Consider the following 21,056-nt stretch of genomic DNA (forward strand, 5'->3'; position numbering starts at 1 on the left):
TTTTCTCTTAAATTGAAAAAATACTGTAAAGGGTTTGTTACCAGAAGGAAATGTTTCCTAATATTTTAAAAATTAGATTATATTACAATTTCAGTGTCTATTTTTTATTATTGCTCTTATAATTGTTGGATATATTCATTCATTAGAGAAATATTTATTGATCACCTACTGTCTGCCAGGTACCATGCTAAGTACTAAGGCAACAGTGATTAACAAAAGCTCTGCCGGAGCTTACTTTTAGTAAGGATAAAGACTGTAAATAAGGGAATAAACATCTAGTATGCTAGGCAGTGGTAAGTGCTATGAAAGAATTTCAAGAATTGAGGGGGGAGAGGGGACAGGGAGGGATCTAATTTATATGGAATAGTCTGTGTATATCATTTTAATAATTTAACAATGTAATGACTTTTAATATGGATTGATATTGTAAAAATAATTACTGTAAGGAGTACTTCTCATCAGAACTGGCTTAATTTTTGAGTAAAACAATTTTATATTGTTTGGCAAAGGTAGGTGGGACAAGAAAAAATGTTACTTAAATATATGCTGAGGGGTGCCTGGGTAGCTCAGTCAGTTAAGCAACCAACTCTTTTTTTTTTTTTTTAAAGATTTTATTTATTTATTTGATAGAGAGAGATCACAAGTAGATGGAGAGGCAGGCAGAGAGAGATAGAGAGATGGAAGCAGGCTTCCTGCTGAGCAGAGAGCCCGATGCAGGACTCGATCCCAGGACCCTGAGATCATGACCTGAGCTGAAGGCAGCAGCTTAACCCACTGAGCCACCCAGGCACCCAAGCAACCAACTCTTGATTTCTGCTCAGGTCATGATCCTAAGGTCCTGGGATCAAGCCATTCAATGGGCTCTGTGCTTGGTGTGGGTCTGCTTGTCCTTATCCCTCTGCTCCTCCCCATGCACGCTTTCTCTCTCTCCCTCATAAATAAATAAAATCTTTTTAAAAATGCTGAATTTCATGACATGAAAGCATTAACTCTTAAGCTTACTACATATTTTTCATAAAGAAAGCATGGCCCGGGATGCCTGGGTGGCTCATTTGGTTAAGCAGCTGCCTTCGGCTCAGGTCATGATCCCAGAGTCCTGGGATTGAGTCCCACATCGAGCTCCTTGTTCGGCAGGGAGCCTGCTTCTCTCTCTGCCTCTGCCTGCCATTCTGTCTGCCTGTGCTTTCTCTCCCTCTCTCTCTCTCTCTGACAAATAAATAAAATCTTTGGATAAAAAAAAAAAAAGAAAGAAAGCATGGCCTAAGAATTGAGTTAAAGCTGGGAAATAATTTTCATTAAGCTCTTTCTAACATGGGGGCTATAACAGGCTACTGTATCAATAGATAAGTTTTGAACTTTTTGGTCAGAATGAAGATTTTTCACCAAAGTACCCATGCTTAGACAAGCTTAACCTTAGGCAAAACTATTAAGTAGAGGTCTAGCTGTAAGCGATTTTGAGAAATTCTGCCTTTGAAGACTATTTTCCAACTTCGCTTGCCTAAATTCTCTCCATTTGTCAGCATTTTCCCTTACTCAATTTGACATCTAAAATTTTTGTAGCTGTATTAGTCTTTTATTTTTTAATTATTTTATTTAAATATTCTATTTTATTATAACTGTTATTTTATCCTCTAAGTTCTAATTTGTTTTTCCTTTGATTGTATATACTAAAAGGTAAGAAAATACACTGGCAAATTTTTCAAGAGCTGGATCTTTATTAATTCTGTCATTTTATTTCTTAGTTCTTTAGTTTCTCCTCTGATCTTTATTATTTCATGACTCCTTTTAGAGGGATGATTTGATTTTCATCTTGAGTAGACTGCTTAATGTATGCCTTTCCTTTTAAATAATCAATGCATTTAGAAAGTTGTAAATCTTACAACAGAAGAAGCATCCCTCCTCCTATGACTATCAGAGCCATCCACTGCACCCAGGTGCCATTCCTTCCCTTTTATCAAAGTCTTCCCTGTTTTTTGCTTCAATGCTTCCCTGTAGTCATCAATCTCATCTGCCTGGATCATTCTCATCATTCTGGTGTGTTTCATATTTTTAAAAAAATCAACACGTAAACAAGTAAGTAAATCCATTGCCTTGATCCCTCACCTTTTCCAGCTATAATCCCATTCTGCAGCCTCTCTGTGCAGATTTTCTGAACAAGTTCTGATCATGTCCTTCCTTACTCCTCTCGTACTCCATTAACTCTTAAACCCACCTCAGGCTGGGTTTGTCCCCACCCCTCTACTGAAATGCTCCTATCTCATTTGGCAAAATCTTTATGTTGACAATTCCCGTGGCATTTTTCTTTGTAGGTGGTAGTCACTCTCTTATTTGACATTGTGGCCTTGCCTTTGGCCATGAAATACCTTTATCCTTTGACTTGCCTGACACCAGACCTTGAGGATTTTCCTCTACTTCATTGGTTATTTCTTTCCAGTCTCTTTTGGTGCCTTCTCCACCATTAGACTTCTGTTTAGAGTTTTTTGGAGCTTGGATCTGAGTTCCAGGAACATTTATCCCAGCTATCTGACACCTCCACTTAGGCGTCTCAAAGGTACCTGTAACTTAATATAATGAGAAATGAGCACCAATGCAAAAACTGTAACTAATGAGGAAGTGTGATAAAATGACTGGATACAAAATAAATGTACTCAACGCTTTCATTATAATAGAAATAACCATGGGGAAATGAAACTAGAAAAAAAGTATTTACTATAGTGACAAAAAAAAGAAAGGAACAGAACTCGATAAAAAAATTTAGTAAGAAAAGCACAGAACCTATAGTCAAAAAATTTTAAAATTTTATTGGTGAGCATGAGAGCTGAACGAACTAAACATATATGCTTAGATGTGAAGCCTTAATATCATAAAATGCCAATCATTTCAATTCATATGTAGATTTAAGGCAATTCCAATTAGAATCTCAATAGGGCTGGTGCTTTTTGTTGAGGAGAAGATTGGGTAATACTACTTTAAAATGTATACAAGAGTTGGAGGCGTCGGGGTGGCTCAGTGGGTTAAGCCGCTGCCTTCAGCTCAGGTCATGATCTCAGGGTCCTGGGATCGAGCCCTGCATCAGGCTCTCTAGAGGCTCAGCAGGGAGCCTGCTTCCTCCTCTCTCTCTGCCTGCCTATTTGCCTACTTGTGATCTCTCTCTGTCAAATAAATAAATAAAATCTTTAAAAAAAATGTATACAAGGGTTAATATCTAAAATTAACTTTAAAAAGTACTTTTATTTATTTTTTTTAAGATTTACTTATTTATTTTAGGTGGGGAGGGGCAGAGGGAGAGGGAAAGAGAAAATCCCAAGCAGACTCCCTGCTGAGCACAGAGCTGACATGGGGCTCAATCCAAGAACCCTGAGATCATGACCTAAGCTGAAATCAAGTCAGATGCTTAACTGACTGAGCCCCCAGGTGCCCCAGCTGTTAAAAAAGGATATATATGGAGTTAGGAACTTGCTTAAACAAATATTAAACATCTTATGATAGATTATAATTAAAACACTGTACTATTGGCTTAAAAAGACAAATAGTAGAACAGTAGACAAATTGAATTAGTACCCCAAAATTGATCTCTGAATATATGAGATGCTACTCAATACCAAAAACAGTACCTCAATTCAGTGGGAAAAGGGTGGTTTACATTAAAATTGTATTAATAGAGGACTCCTATTAGAAATAAAAAGGGCTCCAACAAATCAAAAAGGTGTAGATAACTTAATAGAAAAAAAAATGAAGAAAACTAAGCAAAGACCCTTTCACCAAGAGGATATCCAGACGCCCAGTAAACATGAAAAGTTACCCAACAATATTAATAACCCGAGAAATGTAAAGTAAAATATCAAATGGGATGCCACTGCACACCTATATCAGTGAGACTAAAATTTAAAGACTGATAGTACTGGTATTGGCTGCGTGTGGAGTACCTGGAATTCTCATTCAGTTGTAGGAGTATAAATCAGTGAGAATAGTCAAAGTTGAATATATGCATACCTTATAATCTAGCAGTTTTGTTTCAGTGTGTGTTTATATATGTATATACACACGTACATATATACACATATATACATACACACACAATAAGAATGCATATACACGTGCATCCGATAATACAGACAAGAGCATTCTCAGAAGCATTACTTGCAAAAGTCTAAAACAAGAAACAACTAAAGTGAGCAAAAGAATATACTTTGATGGTTGTGTATTTATATAGTGGAATACCATGTAGCCATAAAAACCGACTGTCAGCTGCTACAGACAACAACATAGATGAATTTCCAGACACCAGTGAAATAAGAATCCTTTATGTGAAATTGAATGACGACGATGACAAGATGCTGATGAATTACTGCAGGGACATCTCTCCATGATGTGGGTCCGTACCATGCACTGTAAGACATTTGTCATTTCTGGGCTCTGCCCACTCAATGCCTGTGGCACTCTCTGGTCATCCAGCAACTACAAGTTCATTCCTCCCCCCAACCCCTCGTGACTTCGAGAAGCCATTTTAGGGGGCAGGAGCAGAGGCTCTACCCCTATTGAGAATCACAAGGCTAGAGGAATGGGAGGTGCCTCTCTGCGGGCAGAGGTACCTATGCTGACCTTGAAGGATCAGTACGATCTTAAACCCAGAGACCTTGGGACACAAATAGCATATAAAAGCGGGAGTAACATAATGTAGACTCTATCCCAACTGATGAAGCGGCAGGTCCGTGTTGGAAAATAGAAATAAAGTTGGATAGAGTGGAGTTGGAACTGTTGATAGGAAGGAGTGTGACAGAGGTGAGCAGACAGGGAGAATGTCATTTTCCTCTTGAATGGCTCCTGCAGACCGCTGCCAAATTAATTTTCTAAAACATTGCCCTGTTCAACGGTCCACTTAATATTGCCTGTGAGTCTTTACACCTTTGCTTTATGCCCAAGGCATTTTATCTTATCATATTCATTCCAGTTTATGTCTTATTACTCCTTAAAATTAATTAGGTATGTCTGGCTGGCTGATCACTGTTACCCCCCCCACACACAACTTTCTTTGTCAATATGCTCACTTCATGCTTTTATTACTATCTTTCTTCCTTTATAAAATATCCTCATTCTTTCTGTACAGCTTACTATTCCCAGAGACCTTCTTTCTAATGAAACTGGTACATACCACGCCACACCAATCTGTTTCCTCTTTCTTAGGGTATTTATGGTTTGTTCTACAATATTGGCCACAAAATTGTAGATGGTTTTTCATGCTTCTTTTTCTTTTTTCTCTGAGTAATTTTTATTCTTCTGAAGAGCTGTGTGAAGTTAAGATCTATGCCTCCCAATATTTTTATAAGCCTCCAAAGTAGCCTTTTTTTGGTCTGTTGATGCAAGAGGCGTTGTCTTTCAAGCAAAACAGCATTAGACATTGAACACCCTGAAAACTTCAATTCGGTATTTGTAGATCACAGTATATTAATATTGCAGCTTTATAATGTGTCTTCTATTTAAATTACCAAATACTTTTTGTTTCAGTAACTCGATTCAATTCTTTTTGAAGGTAGGAACCGAGATGTTATGTGACTCTGTCCCCCTTGGGGCCTACCTGGGTGTCTGGCTCACAGTGACTACTCAGTATTTTAAATTTTGATTGATTTTTTAAATTCGCTTTATCAATTTGCCTTAACTGTAACTATGTTCAGACCTTTGTTTTGTTTTGCTAACAATAGAGGGCACCATGAAAATACTTGTACACCCAAGAAATAATCCCGTCTCAGTCCTTGGTAGCTTTCTTGAGCCACACTTTGCTCTTTCTAAACCGTGTCATACAAATTCAGAAATTATACTAAATCAAAGCAGCCCAATCCTAACTATAGGCTTCCGGTTATTTTTTTGAGAAAAAAGAGTAAGTACTGTCATATTTTGATCCTTTGTAGTTTTCAGACTTTTTCTTTCTCTCTCTTTCTAATCTTTGCCCAAATGAAATCTTACCCCAGATCTGACTGTATTAATTAAATACATTCCTTTCCCGAAGGAAGAAGATAGAAGCGGAGAGCCACGAACAGGAGCCCCACCTTTCTCTCCCTCCCCCTCCTCCTGCCATCGACAGAGCACAGCTCAAAAGTCACTGTAACTCATCTGATGAAAACATGCTTTTAAAAAAAAAAAATGATGATTTTGTGATATCTCCTCTGGGAATTTAGTCTGAAACCAGAAACATTTTCGTTTCCCAGTGATTTTTATGTACAAAGGAAAATGTTCTGGAATAAATTCCTGGTTTCAGCAATGGAAGAGTTAATCCACTAAGCAGCCCCAGACTGAGATATTGCCACGGGATAGTGCTTTCTGTTTCTGTCATTTGTGGTTTAAGAAAAGAGGGTGGTGTTCTGCATTTGAAAGGACTTTAATGAATGCTGTCAGTGTTTGTGAGAGCTAATGGTCAGTATGGGAAAAGAGAGGGGGGAAAGTGGTCGAGCTGCTTCAGGATAGGTGGATGAGAGTTTGCTCTGATTGAACGGAATGTTCCACTGTGTTGCATCGCTATTCATTCTCCTTTGTTCTTTATCATCTGCTCTCTTGGTATAAAAGTTAATGCAGATATATATGTGAACGTGATTTATTGCCTTTCGATCTGTTTGTTGTGTACAGGAGGGCATAGACTTCTCTTGTCTTGGTCGGATGCACAAAATCCGGGTGCAGTGCTTTCTGCCCGTTGCCTAGACGATCACTTGGTTTCTCTGAGGATGTCTGGTTCTCGTAAAGAGTTTGATGTGAAGCAGATTTTGAAAATCAGATGGAGGTGGTTTAGCCATCAAGCATCATCTCATTCTACAGTTGACAGCCAGCAGGGAGAATTTTGGAATCGAGGACAGACTGGCGCAAACGGTGGGAGAAAGTTTTTAGATCCATGTAGCCTCCAGTTGCCTTTGGCTTCAATTGGTTACCGAAGGTCCAGCCAACTGGATTTTCAGAATTCACCTTCTTGGCCAATGGCATCCACCTCTGAAGTCCCTGCGTTTGAGTTCACAGCAGAAGATTGTGGCGGTGCCCATTGGCTGGATAGACCAGAAGTGGATGATGGCACTAGTGAAGAAGAAAATGAATCTGATTCCAGTTCGTGCAGGTTGATTATTTTCTTACTGATAGAAATGGGGTGTGGGGGCATATGCTCTATAGTGTTAATAATTCAGTGTGTGTGTATATATGTAGACCTCTACATGCATACCCACATATAACATCTGGGTATTCATATATGGTACTTTCGCTAGGGTTTTACTAAAATGTTCTAATATTAATTTTAATTCTATAAAATTAGGAAGACAGCAAGTTGCAATCATTTTGAAATATCTTGTATTCCATATATAGATGTGGCTCTGCCTCGAAAATAATATATAGTAGCAATTTTATGCATCATTGTGCAGTTTGCTTCATTCATTTACCGTCTGGAGTCATAGCAAAACTATAGAAGAGATGACATTTTACTTTGTCACAGATTACGGAGTCATTTTTTAATTTTAATGAAAATGAAAGGTTTTACAAGGAGATGCATGTTGTAGTTGCCACTCATTTTTTTTTTTTTTTTTACACCACTGTAGTTAAAATAGTATTTTTTCTTACGGTTATCTCTCTTTGTCCTGTATGTTGCAGCCCTCCAGACTAACACAGGAAATACAGTAGCATGTCTCTTTCTGAGATGACAGCTACTAATTCCTGTTACCTTCACTTCACTGAAAATTGTGCTATTTAGGGAAGTGAAGGACATTCCTTCAGGAGAATATCAGGGAACACAGAGGGGCTAGATGTGGCCAGCTGCCGAAAGCAGGGAGAGAAGAAGGGAGAGTGAGTTTGAGGAGAGAACATAAAGAAAAAATTGTTTGATTTCTCAATGACTCCATCCATCTTCCCCCTTGGAACCCAGCTTTATCTTTGAAATGAATTTTCTTCTCAATCAGTTTAAACTACTATAGCATATTATGTAACAAGTCACAGCATGAAAATCATCTTTCTGGTTCATCTTCACACAAAGGTGTTTCTCAATATTTAAAGGCTCTTGTTTGTCCAACTTGATTACTGGGTTCTTTTTAAAAAATTTCTTGGCAGGTTTTGATAACACTTGTAATTTGTATGTTGGTTCTTAATTATAGGCATCATAAGAGATGAAGACAAAATGAGTTCATAGATTCAAGTATCTCTTACTTGGGGATATTTATTGCCTTCTCCTTTTCTAACCTTCAGAACATGGAATTCTGAACTATGGTGTTGGAATAATAATAAATATAGACCAGTCGTCTATAATCATTTGTATAACGGAGAGAGGGGCATATCTTTACATAGGTAACTAACTAGAGCATTTAATTTTAAATATTTTAAATTAGTTTGTGAGTTGGCATTACGTGAATAAGAACCACAAATAATTTTAATATGGAGATCAGTCGAGTAAGTATGGTTTCATTACTTTGTATTTTCTTTGGAGACTTGTTGCCATAAAGAGAATAATAATTATAGAGTAAAAGGGTCAAGGTTTATCATTTTTATGGAAATCCAAAAAGTAATCATCTTCCCATTTGAAATCAATGCAATATATCAAGACTATTATAACAAAATCAGAAAAACAAAACATTCATTTATCATCATAAGTTATAAAAATCTTAACATGTATCTACTACCTGGAGAGATCGGACATATGTGAGTATAAAATCTATATACAATTTTAAAGTTGGAAAGGTTATACACACATTGGTTGCTATAATTTACCTCCTATGGCAAAGGTAATATGCATAGCTAATGATTATTGAAATCAAGTTAATGTATTCTTTAGTATACATATCAAAATATCATCTTACTGGGATATTTATTATGAAAGAAAAAGACTGTCCTTTTCTTTTTTATGCGAGAGATTGCTGTATGTGTACTTCAAGAACATAAAATTGACATTCTTACTTATAGGAGATATAAAAGAAAAACAATGATCTTTTTAAAAAAATCTAAATAGGGGCACCTGGGTGGCTCAGTGGGTTAAATCCTCTGCCTTCGGCTCAGGTCATGATCCCGGGATCCTGGGATTGAGCCCCATATCCTCTGCTCAGCAGGGAGCCTGCTTCCTCCTCTCTCTGTCTGCCTGCCTCTCTGCCTACTTGTGATCTCTGTCAAATAAATAAACAAAATCTTTTAAAAAAAAATCTAAATATTAGTTGTTTTAAAAATGCTAATCAAAAAGCTTGAGAAAGTAAATAATAAGATGAGAGTAGTTTACATCTGCAGTGACCAAACTAGTTCTAAAATAATATTTCAAAAATGAAATGGACTTTTAAAAAGTCTCTGATTTTTAGATAGAAAAGGGAAACTGTGTCAAGGCAACTTACTATTTGCAAAGGTTTGAAATTTCTATACTAACATCTTATTGCAAAAAAGTAAAAACAACCATTCTAGGTTTAGAAATGTCATTTCTGTGTACCCTACTACTCCTCTGTTTTTTCCTAGATTAAATATATCTGATTCTCACATCTTCCTTCAGCTGAATATTTGATCTTTGTCATAAGGATATATTTATTTGCCCCTAGCTTTTTTAAATTTTTTTTTTTAAGACTTTATTTATTTGACAGGGAGAGATCACAATTAGGCAGAGAGGCAGGCAGAGAGAGAGGAGGAAGCAGGCTCCCTGCTGAGCGGAGAGCCCTAAGTGGGGCTAGATCCCAGGACTCCAGGATCATGACCACAGCCGAAGGCAGAGCTCAACCCACTGAGCCACCCAGGCGCCCCTGCTCCTAGCTTTTTGATTAAGTGAGCAGTCTCCTTAGGTGGTGGCCCTTCTACTGTAAACAAATCAGAAGCTGTCACTGGTTGTTAATGGCAAAAGAAGTCACACTGACATTCATCAAATTTTTGTATATGACTTGGGAACAAGCTTTTTTCTTTTTCTTACATAATATTTACAAAAGATAAAATATGGTAAACATTTGAGTATGTTATAGAATGGTATCTTAAAATATTTAAGACAACAGAAATATACCTGATATATGGAGAATTTCTTGTGTAAGCACTCATAATAGTTAACATAGGTAGATCTCAGAACTTAGACTGAAATTTTGAATTCTTAGAAAAAAGGGAAAACAGCTGAGTGGTTTTACCTGCACAAAATCCTAGCACCCACAGTGGGTCTGCACAATTTCAGACAGAAGTTAAGGCATCATATGTTGCTTACATGTTTGATTAGTTGCATTCTAACTAGAAGACATGTCAGTCTTAGCCCGTGGACTTCTGCTAATTTCTCTTGCCATGCATCTAAGTGATTTTAAAGTGTTCATCAGGGACTCCTAGGTGGCTCAGTGGGTTAAAGCCTCTGCCTTCAGTTCAGGTCATGGTCCCAGGGTCCTGGGATCAAGCCCCGCATCAGCCTCTCTGCTCTGCAGGGAGCCTGCTACCTCCTCTCTCTCTCTGCCTGCCTCTCTGCCTACTTGTGATCTCTCTCTGTCAAATAAATAAATAAAATCTTTAAAAAAAATAAAAAATTTAAAAAAAAAAAAGTGTTCATCATGGGGCGCCTGGGTGGCTCGATGGATTAGAACCTCTGCCTTCAACTCAGGTCATGATTTCAGGGTCCTGGGATCAAGCGCCACATCGGGCTCTCTGCTCAGCGGGGAGCCTGCTTCCTCCTCTCACTCTGCCTATCTGTGATATCTGTCTCTGTCAAATAAATAAATAAAATCTTAAAAAAATAAATAAAAGTGTTCATTATTTGGGGGCACTTGGGTGGCTCAGTCAGTTGAGCATCCAGCTCTTGATTTCGGCTCAGGTCATGATCTCAGGGTTGGGAGATCGAGCCCCACATTAGGTTCTATAATGAGCATGAAGTCTGCTTGGGATTCTCTCTCTCCTCCTTCTGCCCCACCCTGCTCATGCTCGCCCTAAATAAATAAAATCTTTAATAAAAGTTTTCCTATTTTAACTTTGATCTTTGGTCTGTAGCCTAGCCAACATTTTCTCGATGGGAATCATCTAAGTCATTACCTTGATGTTGAAATACAACCCTTATTTTTCACACTGTGAGGAATTTTAGGCCCTAAGTCAGGGTTGCCAGTGTGCAGTAGTTACTAAGACCATAATTCAGGATGAATTCTTTTTTTTTTTTTTCTTAAGATTTTATTAATTTACTTCACAGAGAAACAGCAAGAGAGGGAACACAAACAGGGGGAGTGGGAGAGGGAAAAGCAGGCTTCCCACTGAGCAGAGAGCCCAATGCGGGGCTTGATCTCAGGACCCTGGGATCATGACCCAAGCAGCAGAAGGCAGACGCTTGACGAGTGAGTCACCCAGGTGCCCAATTCAGGATGAATTCTTATGAAGGCCAGCGGAGTTTCCGTTATGACCCACCATGTGACCATAGATGTTACAAACACAGTTTACATTTCACTAGACTTGCCACCTTTGAAATTTGAAATTATGTAATTTTTTTTTTTTTTAAGATTTTGTTGACTTATTTGACAGAGATCACGGGTAGACAGAGAGGCAGGCATAGAGGGGGGGAAGCAGGCTTCCCACTGAGCAGAGAGCCTGATGCAGGGCTCGATCCCAGGACCCTGAGATCATGACCTGAACCGAAGGCAGAGGCTTTAGCCCAATGAGCCACCCAGGTGCCCCTTCTTGACCTATTGAGGGAAATTTCATTATTTCAAGTTTTGTTCACAAATTTAGAGTTTAATATTTTATATGTCAGATTTGTATGTCACGTTTTAGTCAATATGTGTAAAATATTACTATACTTTATAAATATTCAAAAATGGTAACAGCTAATACTAGCTGGGTGCTTAGTATCTGTTTTAAGCATTTTAGTATGAATTCATTTAGTCTACACAACAAATTTCTGAGATAGCAGCCACTGTTCTTGTTCTAATTTTATAGATGAGTCAATAGGAACAGAAAGTCTAAGTAATTTACTCAAGGTTCGTAAGTGAAATAACACTGCATTTTAAAAAATAAACTTTGTATTTTTACAACTATTTTAGATTTATAGGAAAATTGAAAAATAGTGTAGTGAATTCCTTTATACCCCAAACCCAGTTTCTCCTATTTTTAATATATTAGTATGATATATGTGTTACTATTAATAAAACAATATTGATACATTATTAACTAAAGTCCATACTTTATTCAGATTTTCTGAATTTCTGCCTAATGTCCTTTTTCTTTTTTTCTTAATTTTTAACAGATTTTATTAATTTATTTGACAGAGATACGGCAAGAGAGGGAACAGAAGTAGGGGGATTGAGAGAGGGAGAAGCAGGCTTCCCACCGAATACGGAGCCTGATGCGGGCTCGATCCTAGGACCCTGGGATCATGACCTGAGCTGAAGGCAGACGCTTAAGGACTGAGCCACCCAGGCGCCCCTAATGCCCTTTCTCTGTGGTAGGATCCCGCCCAGAACACCATGTTACATTTAGTTATGTCTCCTCAGGCTCGTCTGGGTTGTGACAGTTTCTCAGACTTTCCGTGTTTGTGATGACCTTGGCAGTTCGGGGAGTAGGGTCAGATATTTTGTAGAATGTCAACTCAGCTGAGATTCATCTAATGTTTTTCTCAGGATTAAGCTGGGGTTAAGACCACAAAGGCAAAGTGCATTTTCATCACAGCATATCAAGGCTCTGTACTATCAATCTGAATTATCACTGTTGATATTGACCTTGATCACTTGGAAGTAGCTGCATTTTGAGCCCAAACAATTAAGATGTAGATTTCGTGCTCACAGCCCAGTCTGTGTGTGACTATTTCAGCTGTCCATGACTCTTTCCTCACCAAGTTCAACTTGGGTTAACCCAATAGGTAATGATTCATTCTAACCACTTCCACCTTCTCTTCTCAGCTGATTTTCTTAGCCTGGTTCTTAAAAATGCCAACCCTGGCCTGTTTATAGGTATAGCCTCTTAACAGGGACATAGTGCTTCACCCACAGTCATCTGTCTGGCCGTGTTAATTGGTTCCTTGTTCCTCTGTTTCAACTACAGATGTGGACACTATTCTTTGGCTCCTCTTGAAGGCTCTGGGGTCCTCCTCTTCTCCCAACAAGGAGTTACCTTCGCCTTTTCTGAAGTCCTCCCTCCTTTCTCTTGCCCCTCGTTACGCTGTCTCTACCTCTCCTGGTTTGAACCAGGGTATTAATTCTGGTGCAGTCCGAAATTAAATCCTCGACATTTCCACAAATTCTGTTTTCAGAGATGGCAGAGAAGTTCAACTGTACCGTACTTGGATCTGGGGAGGATCTATTTCATTTTCCCTGACACATATATGCCCAAGTCAGAGCATGAATTTCTTTGACATAAACAATGGAACTTCTTCCCACATGACACTTTGTGCACGCACGTGCAGGTGTGTGCATGAATGTGTGTGCACATGTGAGTGTTAAGTTTTCTGTACAAAGTTCAAGGAGCTCATGAGCCCTCTGTCTGCTCTACCATTCTGCTTTCTGGGCTTTAAGCAAATGAAATTGACTGGCTGATTGAAACAGAATAGGCATGTATGGGAATCCTGTTAGTTCTCAGAACTGCCAGGAAAGCTGCAGAATCAGCCTAGGACAAAGGATAGGCACTTCATTTGCACAACTGGCCCTTTACAGCTCCGGATTTGCAAGGCAGATGAACCTGCCTTTATCCATTTACTGTTTCTATTTCATTTTCATCCATTTGGAACTAGAATGTGAGGCTTTATATTTTTAATATTAGATATATTAGGCATGAAAACAATCAACACACGCAACCCCATGTGCACATAGCCATAGAATTTGGTCATTTAACTTTAGGGAGCCAATCAGTAAGGAGTAGGCTAAGATGATCTAGTAAGAGATTCTGAAATACAGTGGCTCAAATAAAATGGAAGTTTATTTCTCTGTCTCCTAACAGATGGAAGGTGGCTCAGGGCAGATAGGTAGAGCTGCTTCTTAAGTTCACTCAGTGACCCAGATTTCTTCCATACCGTTTCTCCATCCTGTAGGGTATTATCTCTTTTTTTATGTTCAAAGCCAGCTTACTCATCTCCCCCCTCTGCATTCTAGCCCACGGGAGGGACCCGCAAAAGAAAAGGGAGGACATTAAGCCAACAACACAAGTTGCATGTATCATTTCTGCTGATAACACCATTCTGTTGTTGCAGACCGAGACAGATGGCCACAACTAGTTGGAAGGGAGGCTCCAAACTGTTATCTTCTCTGAGTATAGCCATGTGTCCAGCAAAACTCCTTACTGCCATAGAAGGAAAGAATGATTTAGGAGTTAGAATCAACAGGCGCAAAGGTGAAGACAGCTAAACAGAATTCTTCAGATTGAATTTTTTAATTAGCTTTTTTCCCACATTATGTAATATTTTCACCATAGAGACATTGGAAAATAGAGATAAGTAAAAAGAGAAATATAAAAAATCACTAAGTATGCTCCCACCCCAAAATAACAGCCAATAACAATTTGGAGAAGTGCCCTTTCAGTATATTTTCTATGCATGTGTAAAAAAATATGTATTTTGAGAGTGAAAATATGAACCTTCCTGTAGATATTATTTTGTAAACCACTTTTTTTTTTTTTAAGATTTTATTTATTTCTTTGACACAGAGAGAGAGACAGCAAGAGAGGGAACTCAAACCAGGGGAAAGGGAGGAGAAGCAGGCTTCCCGATGAGGAGGGAGCCCGATGTGGGCCTCCATCCCAGGACCCTGGGGTCATGACCGGAGCTGAAGGCAGATGCTTAATGGCTGAGCCACCCTGGCATCCTGTAAACCACTTTTTTGCCCGAATATAAATACTAAAATCAAGTCTTGTTTTGTCACAAAAGACAGGAGCCCAACTCAAACTGACTTAAGCAAAAACTAGAATTTTTTTGGTTTGTATAAATAAATAAATAAAACGCCCAAGGATAGAACTTAGCTCTATCCATGACTGAAACCAGATACTCAAACAACACCAGAAATTGATCATTCTCCCTATCTAGATTCTGTTTTCCTTTGTGATGGCGTTTTCTCGGGCAGGTTCTCAGTGTGGTAGCAAAAGCCACTTAGGTTTACTTTTTTTTTTTTTTAAGATTTTATTTATTTATTCAACAGAGAGAGAGAGATTACTAGTAGGCAGAGAGGCAGACAAAGAGAGGGGGAAGCAGGCTCCCTGCTGAGCAGAGAGCCCATGTGGGGCTGGATCCCAGGACTCTGAGATCATGACCCGAGCTGAAGGCAGAGGCTTTAACCCACTGAGCCACCCAGGCACCCCTTAGGTTTACTTTTTATCAGCTTAGCAACCCCAATGGAAAGAGAGTGACTCTTCCAGAAGTGCCAGCCCACATCTTGAAATTGACTCTTGTTTGCATCACTGGTTCACTCAAACCAATCAGAATTGCCCAGAGATAGGATAACTTTAATGAGCTTGTTCATTTTTGCCTGGGAGAAGATTCTTCTCTGCCCACATTGTGTGGACTGAGCTGGGGAATGTGTTGTTTCCCAAAGGGTAGAAATGGGTCTGGATAGGCAAAAACAGTGTCCACTCAAACAGTTTTCCATGTCATTAACTGTTCTATCTTTTTAGATGACTACGTCACCCAACCTCCCCCCGACCCATGCACAGAAAAACCTTCTGTTTAACCAATGTTCTTTTTCCTTTTGGAATTTAGATTATTTCCAGTATTTTCCTGTTAGAAACAATCTGCAATGTGGTAAGGTCTATATACCACAGATGATTGTTCCCTTTGGATAAAGTCCCAAGGATTTGCGCATTTTGAGGGTGTTTGATTTGTATTCTCAAAGTGACTTTAGGAACATTACTATATTTTAATTCTCAGCACCATTGTATGAAAGTGTCCGCTGGCCCTTCCCATTCATACTGGTTATTATTTAATAAAATTTGATTCTTATAAACATTTAATTATCTTCCCTGTAGATATTCTGGTCGAGGTGCCAGGAAAAAAGCCTTTAAATTCTGAAATCAAAAATCTAGGTCTTAAGAAGGGAGGAGGTAAAGGTATTCTCTTTCTTTTCTTCTTGTCATTTCTCCTTATATACCTGACTTGTTCCCCGCTTTAAAGAAGACACCCCGAATCTTCTTCCTCACCCACTTAATTCCAAGGGGCATTTCAGATCTCATCTGCTACTTGTTGCCTTTCCAAACAATAGTTCATATTGATCTTCCCCTTCTCAGTATTCCAATAGCAATTACTCTCCAGTTGGGGATGTACACAGTGATCAGCTGGAGAGACGGTAAAAATAGAGTTCTATTTACATTTTGTCTTATGCTTTTTTATTGCGAGGTAGTTGGAACGCCATGTTAGTTTCAGGTATACAACTGCGATCATTTACATACATTATGAAGTAATCACCATGATAAATCTTGCTACCATCTGTCACTGAACAAAGTTGTTACCATATTATTGACTACATTCCTTTATCTTATTGTTTCAAGCTCTATTTTCCCTATGTTTTAGAATATAAATAATAACTGTACAATGGTGTCTGTATATTCTTTATAAATTAGTAAATGTCCATGCATTTGGGCACATGCTTAAAAAGATACTGTAAAGGATATGCATAAAAAAGATTTAGAGAGGGCGCCTGGGTGGCTCAGTGGGTTAAGCCGCTGCCTTCGGCTCAGGTCATGATCTCAGGGTCCTGGGATCGAGTCCCGCATCGGGCTCTCTGCTCAGCAGGGAGCCTGCTTCCTCCTCTCTCTCTGCCTGCCTCTCTGCCTACTTGTGTTCTCTGTCAAATAAATAAATAAAATCTTTAAAAAAAAAAAAAAAAAAAAAAAAAAAAAAGATTTAGAGACTGCTAGCCTATATGGAGCAATTTGCATTCTTATTTTACATTTGTGGTTTTGAATATTTGTAGAGGATGCTAAAATTCATGATCCAGTAACTTGCACTTTTGCAAAAGCATGAATTCTGAAGGCCAGAAGCTCTGAGGCAGGTAGCTGGGAATATATCACTTACCGAGGGAGCCAGCCACACAGACCAGCTAGCCTTTCAACGCAGCTTTGTTTTTGCCGCAAATCTACAAACAGTGTAATTCTTAGAAAGTGACTTTTAGAACTTATTTTGAAAAATCACTCCATGAAGAAAGCCTAATGCAAATTCTGATGACAAAAGGGAAGAATCCAAGTGGTTTTTACCACTTAGTGGTACCAGTGGTCCTGGAACTTATTTTGTACGTGCATTTGCGAGTGTGCACATGTGTGAAGACTGAGGAATTGCAAGGGCGGGACAGTGTTGCTATTTAATTTTTTTTTTTTTTTCCAGTTCATGAAACTTGACTCTTTACATTCCTTCCTAGAAGGATCCTCTCTTCCTTTGCGTCCCCCGGTTTCTAACAACTGGGGCAGTACTGCATATTAGGAGTTATTCTGTAAATAGTTGATGACTTGGTTCTGTTTGATACTTGCCTCTTTTCTATGTTTAGGCGTTTTTCTGACTTACAAGTTCATTGCCTACTGCCGAGGAACAGTGGGCTAAAAATTAAATGTTTCTTTGTAGCCCAGAAATAGCCAGCCATGCATAGTTCTCTACAGTGAACATCTGTTATGAATGGTTTTAATGATTTACCATCCTAGTTACATCATATAAATAAAATGAAACAGAGATGTTATAGATCTTCTGTTATCATGTAAAAGACTGAGTAGGATCTCCAGGAAATATATATTAAGTGCTCTGTAAATGGCCTATTCCCAAATATCTCTATTATGGGTTTTGAGTCTACCAAGTTTCCTAAAGACCATTTCAATTAGGAAATAAGAGATTTAGTTATAAAATTGATAATGCTGGGAGTTGTTTTTTTTTTTTAAAGACAGCCGACCAGCCAGCCAAACAACATTATATAAAGACAAGAGACAGGCCTTTCCATTTGCCATTTATTTTATTTATTTATTTATTTATTTATTTATTTATTTATTTATTTTAAGATTTTATTTATTTATTTGACAGAGAGAGATCACAAGTAGGCAGAGACACAGGCAGAGAGAGAGAGAGGAGGAAGCAGGCTCCCTGCTGAGCAGAGAGCCCGATGCAAGACTCGATCCCAGGACCCTGAGATCATGACCTGAGCCGAAGGCAGCGGCTTAACCCACTGAGCCACCCAGGCGCCCTCCATTTGCCATTTAAACCAGAGGTTCTATTAACAGTAGCTTACCTTGATTCTGTACTTCTTCTGTGCTAGGGTATCCATTCATCATTTCATTTAATGGTCTCCCATGAGGGATCCTTTAAAGAAAATACTGTGTATTACTTATGCCTGTTTTGCTATTGAAAAAGTTAATAGAACTTTCTGCATTGATGGAAATGTCCTATATCTACACCATTTTTTAAAAGTTTATTTATTTATTTATTTATTTGACAAAAGAGAGATACAGTGAGAGTAGGAACACGAGCAGGGGGAGTGGGAGAGGGAAAGCAGGCTTCCCACCAAGCAGGGAGCCCGATGTGGGGCTCTGTCCCAGGACCCTGGGATCATGATCTGAGCCGAAGGCAGATGCTTAATGACTGAGCCACCTAGGCGCCCATGCACCATTCATTTTGGCAGCCATTATCCCCCTGAAGTTATTGACTTTTTGAAATATGACTATTCTAACTAAAGAACTGAATTTTTCATTTAATCATAATTAAACCAGAATAGCACCATGAGGCTAGTGTTATTGTATTGGACAGCACAGTTCTAGAATTTTCCTAAAATGGTCTTGATCACTACACTGTACGTTCCTCTCCAATTCAATTCCCCAAACCAAAGTACATGATAGGAAAAGAAATAATTAGAAAATATTAGCATTGTAAAGGAGTCATAGTATTAAAAGCATTCCGATTAGCCAGGGATAGAGATGTGTTCTCTGTCCCATGGAAACTGAAAAGATTCTTGCTCTCTTACACCCAGCAAAGGGGCAGCCACACAGCAGGAGACATTTGTCTAGAATTTTTCTTTTTAAAGATTTTATTTATTTATTTGACAGACAGAGATCACAAGTAGGCAGAGAGAGAGAGAGAGGAGGAAGCAGAGAGCCCAATGCAGGGCTTGATCCCAGGACCCTGAGACTGTGACCTGGGCCGAAAGCAGAGGCTTTAACCCACTGAGCCACCCAGGTGCCCCTATATACTATATTCTTAAAGTAAGCTAGAATAATGAAAATGTTGTAAAGACTAATATGAGGAAGAAAAAATCCATGTATAAGTGGACCCCCACAATTCAAGCCCGTGTTGGTCAAAGGTCAGCTGTGTTTAATATCCTAAACCATTACCCTGTACATGAACTGTGGACTATCACCTATTTTTAAGTAAAGGATGGCTTGGATTTATGTCACTAAAACAGTTTAATTGCCTTCCTGCTTTCAAAGAATGATCTCTTATACGCTTAAATATAATGTTAGGAGATACGCTATCGTTATGAATATAGCTTGGCTCTTTTTCAACAGGGAAGGTATGTTGACCAATGAAAAGATCTCAAAAACAGACACCTCAAAGAGTAGGTATGGTTATTAACTACCAGATGTCACATTCACTCACAGTGTGAGTGACACACGTATGATTTGAGCCATCATTGAATTTAAAAGACAAAAAGTGATGATGATTACACATTACTCTTGACTGGTAGCATTGATGACTTTTATCACACTTAAAGGTTTTTAAAGAACTTGATAGAGAAGATCTCTTCAGTGTCATAGTAACATTTCAAAAGGTGTGTTCTCTTTCTTTTCAGGACTTCCAACAGTAGTCAGACGTTATCGTCCTGCCATACTATGGAGCCATGCTCATCAGATGAATTTTTCCAAGCCCTTAATCATGCTGAGCAAACATTTAAAAAGATGGAAAACTATTTGAGACATAAACAGTTGTGTGATGTAATTCTAATTGCTGGTGATCGCAGAATTCCAGCTCATAGGTAATTGTTTTCTAAACCTCTGTATGTGAGAAATATTTCCTTACTAATTTAGTTGTGCATGTTGAGATCATTTGTTCCAACTAACTTTTGGGAAGGGGCATCTTTCATGGGATTTCTGCAAAGAAAACAGTGCATGTGAAATTATTATTATTTTTTTAAGATTTTATTTATTCATCTGACAGAGATCACAAATAGGCAGAGAGGCAACCAGCTAGAGAATTAGGGAAGCAGGCTCCCTGCTGAGCAGAGTCCGATGCAGGGCTTGATCCCAGGATGCTGGGATCATGACCTGAGTTAAAGGCAGAGGTTTTAACCCACTGAGCCACCCATTAAGTGACCCTTAGGGGTTACTTTGCTTCTGCAAAAACACAGAAACAAAACATACTAGCCTTAGATCGGTCAGTATTGTTTGACAAAGATTTTAGCTCCTGTGAGCAGCTTTTCTCCTAAATTCTACCTATTAAATAAATAAACTCAACAGAAATTAAAGCTCTGAGTATTTAGAAGCAAAAAAGCCGGTGAAATGAAATAGCAAAAACAGAAGAGTCTTAAAATAGCAGCACCTATTCCCAGCTTCTATTTGCTGACCTCCAAGAAATAGGAAAAGCAGTGATGTTAGGGAACAAAAACATTTGACACAAATGAAGTTCCATTTTTAAATAAGAAAAGAGAGATGTTTAATAAAGAACAATTCATTATGTTTCCTTTGATGATCCCATGTTCAGTTGTTCCATGTTAATCACTGTTATGACTTTTCTTAATGCTTTTAAAAGCTAATTAATACTCTGTCTCAAAGGTTTTCTTAAGCCTTCCAAAGTGGAAGTGAAATCATTAGGAAAAATGGGCTTGGTTTTAGTTTCCAATGATTCAATGGGCATATGTGTATTGAGATGCTACTAGATACTGTAACAAAAAGTCTGTGTTATGAGCATGGGTTTACTAGAAAAGATACTTCAACCTGTGCACCACAGAGATAGCTAAAATTCCATTTTTCCAAAACAGAGCTCATTAGCTTCCCTTCCACGCATGGGTAAACTCTCAGCGTCTCAGTCAGTGCCAGAAACTGCCAACTGGTCTCCCTGCTTTCACTCTTTCCCCCTACTTTCTGTTTGCTGCACAGCTACCTGAGGGATACTTTGAAATGGAACTCAGATCCAGTCACTCCTGTGATCTAACTTTTCAGTGACTCCTCATATCACTGTGAAAGCC

General features: G+C 38.6%; 1 protein-coding gene across 3 annotated transcripts in view; it reads left to right on the plus strand.

Moving 5' to 3' along the window:
- The window catches only part of KLHL5 (kelch like family member 5), an 89,216-nt gene that overhangs the window by 13,778 nt on the left and 54,382 nt on the right, over window positions 1-21,056 (plus strand). Inside the window, exons 2-4 of one of the 3 annotated variants that reach the window (XM_032334104.1) lie at window positions 6,619-7,093; window positions 8,206-8,304; window positions 19,665-19,847. In XM_032334104.1, coding sequence (XP_032189995.1) covers window positions 6,714-7,093; window positions 8,206-8,304; window positions 19,665-19,847 — 662 coding nt within the window. In that variant the 5' untranslated portion in view covers window positions 6,619-6,713. The remainder of the gene's footprint in view (window positions 1-6,618; window positions 7,094-8,205; window positions 8,305-19,664; window positions 19,848-21,056) is intronic. The other 2 variants (XM_032334105.1, XM_032334106.1) reach the window with 2 other exon arrangements.

This window comes from Mustela erminea, chromosome 2, assembly GCF_009829155.1.
Source record: "Mustela erminea isolate mMusErm1 chromosome 2, mMusErm1.Pri, whole genome shotgun sequence".
Lineage (NCBI taxonomy): Eukaryota > Metazoa > Chordata > Mammalia > Carnivora > Mustelidae > Mustela > Mustela erminea.